At 42.0% G+C, this 3,363-nt stretch overlaps 1 protein-coding gene across 1 annotated transcript; it reads right to left on the minus strand.

Moving 5' to 3' along the window:
- Positions 1 to 1,434: 1,434 nt before the first annotated feature.
- On the minus strand, positions 1,435 to 2,100 carry LOC108451676 (uncharacterized). Its single transcript, XM_017749337.1, has one exon. It carries the CDS (start codon positions 2,098 to 2,100, stop codon positions 1,435 to 1,437), a length of 666 nt encoding a protein of 221 aa, XP_017604826.1.
- Positions 2,101 to 3,363: the final 1,263 nt, after the last annotated feature.

Consider the following 3,363-nt stretch of genomic DNA (forward strand, 5'->3'; position numbering starts at 1 on the left):
CACTGGTTTATTAGTTAACCCAAAGGGCTTAATTAGGAACTCATAATGTCCATACCAAGTCCTAAATGCCGTCTTATGCACATTGGCCTCCTTTACTCGTAACTGATGTTATCCTGATCGCAAATCGATTTTAGAGAACACAGAAGCCCCTCTAAACTGATCAAATAAATTGTCTATCCTCGGAAGTGGGTATTTATTCTTAATCATCAACTTGTTCAACTGATGGTAGTCAATACACATCCTCATTGTACCGTCCTTCTTCTTTACGAACAAAACTAGTGCTCCCCATGAAGACACATTAGGACGAATAAACGCACAATCTAACAGCTCCTAAACTTGAACCTTTAGTTCTGCCAGCTCCTTCAGTGCCATTCGATAAGGAGCAATAGACACTGGAGCTGTATCAAGAATCAACTCAATCCCAAATTCTACCTCACGAGTCGGAGGTAATCTTGGTAATTCCTCTGAAAAAATATCTAGAAAGTCCCTTATAGTACGGATTTCCTTAATCGAAAAGTCCATAGAATCAGAAACACTGATGTAGGCCAAGTATACCTCACATCCTTTCCTCACCAGCTTCTCTGCTACCAACGCAGATACCACATTGCTCAGATAATTTCGTTGTTCTCTAATCACGACTACCTTTTTATCCTCCTCAGTCCTCAGAACCACCCTCTTTTTAGCATAATCTAGACTTACATGATGCTTCACCAACGAGTTTATACCAAGAATTTGGTCAAACTCCCCAAACAGAAGTTCCATCAGATCAGCCAAAAATATTGTCCCTTGGACTTCCAACGGAACGTCCCTGAATAGTTTACTAACCCTAATGGTCTGCTCCAACAGACTCATCATAGAAATCTCGCTAGAAATACTCTCATGCGAAATCCCCAATGTCTCAGACACAGAACATGCAACATAAGAATGTGTAGAGTCTATGTCTATCAGTGCAATATAAGGTACATTAAGAATAAAAAACGTACCCGTGATGACATCTAAAGCATCTCCATCCTCACGATGACGTGCCGTATAGACAAGTGCAGGCTGTCTCGCCTCAGTCGGCCCAACACCTCTGCCAGATGCTCTCTAACCTCGCTCCAAACCATTACCACCCCTAGACTGTCCTTAGCCCTTATGTGGCTGTTGTACTCCTCTCGGTGGCTGCATAGTCTCAACAACCGGAGCTTGAACCTGATTACCCCTTAGCGGACAATCTTTAACTTGATGCTTAGTCGATCCATACCTCAAACAAGGGCCAGAAGATCTCCAACACTCTCCTAGATGGCGTCTATTACATAGCTGGTAGATTGCCACCCCAGCAGGTACAACAGTAGGCCTAACTCTAACGGACCCGTCAGTCTTGACCTTTTTCTTAGGCCTCATCCTAGAACCAGTAGACTCAAAATCCCTCGTTACTTTCCCTTTCTCATGGTTTTAGCGCTTAGAGTGCTTCACCTCTTCGGCTATCTTAGCCTTCTCGACCAAAACTGAGAAATCCCACTCCCTCTGAGGAGCTATCAGAACTCGCAGACTATCCCGAAGACTATCATCAAATTGAACATAGCGATCATACTCATTCGTCACCATGCCCCTCGCATAGCGACTCAGCCTCAGAAATTCGACCTCATACTCGGCCACTGAACGGTCCCCTTGAGTGAGATTCAGAAACTCACGTCGCTTAGTGTCAGTGTAGCTAGCTCCCACATACTTACTCTGATAGGTGGTCTTAAACAAATTCCAAGTCAACTTATTAGGCTGAGTACCCTCTTTAACGGTCAACCACCACTGGTATGCCTCATCGCGAAGCAGAGACATTTCCCCATTGAGCTTCTGCTCATCAGTAAAATCAAAATCATCCATTATGCGCTCTTTAGCCTCCATCCAATACTCAGCCACACTCGGAGCAACTCCAGCGATGCCCCTAAATATCTCAGCCCCATTCGATCGTAGTCGTTCCGTAACTGACCCACGGGCTCTAGATCCAACATTAGCCCCAGCGACCCTTTCCAAAATTTGCAGCATTCCTTGGGACAGTGCGTCATTCCTAGCTACACGGTCTTGAGACTCAGCACCAGTCTCAGTAACAGGTGGTACTGGCATCTCGCTAGTGTCCAGATTAGGGATCGTATCAGATACGAAGGACTCAGCTCGAATCGCTCTACGGCCTCTACCTCAGCTTCTAGTACCCCGTTCACGAGTACCACGTGCGCTTATCGTAATTATCGAATTAATCTGTATTTAGAAGTTCTATGCACTTCAGTTTAAAGTTTTGATAATTATTGACAGATGTTTTATGTAGAACAGTATAAGAGTTTCAGAGTCAGTTATCGCGAATAGCAAGTCTCACTATGGTTTCAGTTTACCCTACCTGAGGTGTCTCAGTAAAGTACAACATATAGTAGTCTCAATATACATGCATAGCATCTTAGACAGATACAGATAAAACTCAATTTAGGCACCAGATAATATATATCAGAATTTCAGAGAACTTACAGGATCGGCGACGGAGACTCGGTGAACCACTTATTTATCAAAAATAATTTCTAATTGTTTTATCACTGATTTCCAAAACAATTCATTTTTACCTCCCAAAACCATAGCTGAGTTTTTACAACCTGGCTCTGATACCACTAAATGTAGCACCCCAAACCCGGCACAGATGTTATGGCCGAATCTGGCAACGTTACATGGGAGTACTTTTATAAAAGCTTAATATGTTAAAATCATTCAGATTATTATCTTTACTTAAATTGGGAAATCCTTATTCTATTAATTATTTGAAGACTGTTCTTTTACGCGAAAGCTAAAACATTAATAATTCGTAAATCAACAACTTAACAGTTTAAAAACCCCAAAATAAACCCAAAACAAATAACTCAAGTCCAAAAATTAAATCTCGAAACAAATATAGGAAAAAATTAAACAAATGAAATAAACGTTACTCAAAAATCCATTAGTCTAACAGTGGTCACCATCGAGCCTTCCGCCATACCGATCTATCTACTGCTTAGGATTACCTGACATAAAATAAATAAAGGGATGAGTTTTTGCAAACTCAGTGTGTACATCCCCACAAACAGCAAGCATACAAACAGATAACAAAATAGAGATATTCAGCCTTAACCATACAGATACCGCATGCAGATTAGATCAGATATCAGAGAACACAAATCATGCCCACCAACCCTGCACACCATCTACGTCCAACCCAACACACCATGTGGGGATAAAAACGACCCACCCAGCCCTACACACCAAGTGTGAGAATAAAATCAACCCATCTAGTCCTACACACCAATTGGTACTGTAAAACAGTACATAACAGATATATGCAGCGTAGTTGCCCGATAATAGGCTAATCGT

This window comes from Gossypium arboreum, chromosome 5, assembly GCF_025698485.1.
Source record: "Gossypium arboreum isolate Shixiya-1 chromosome 5, ASM2569848v2, whole genome shotgun sequence".
Lineage (NCBI taxonomy): Eukaryota > Viridiplantae > Streptophyta > Magnoliopsida > Malvales > Malvaceae > Gossypium > Gossypium arboreum.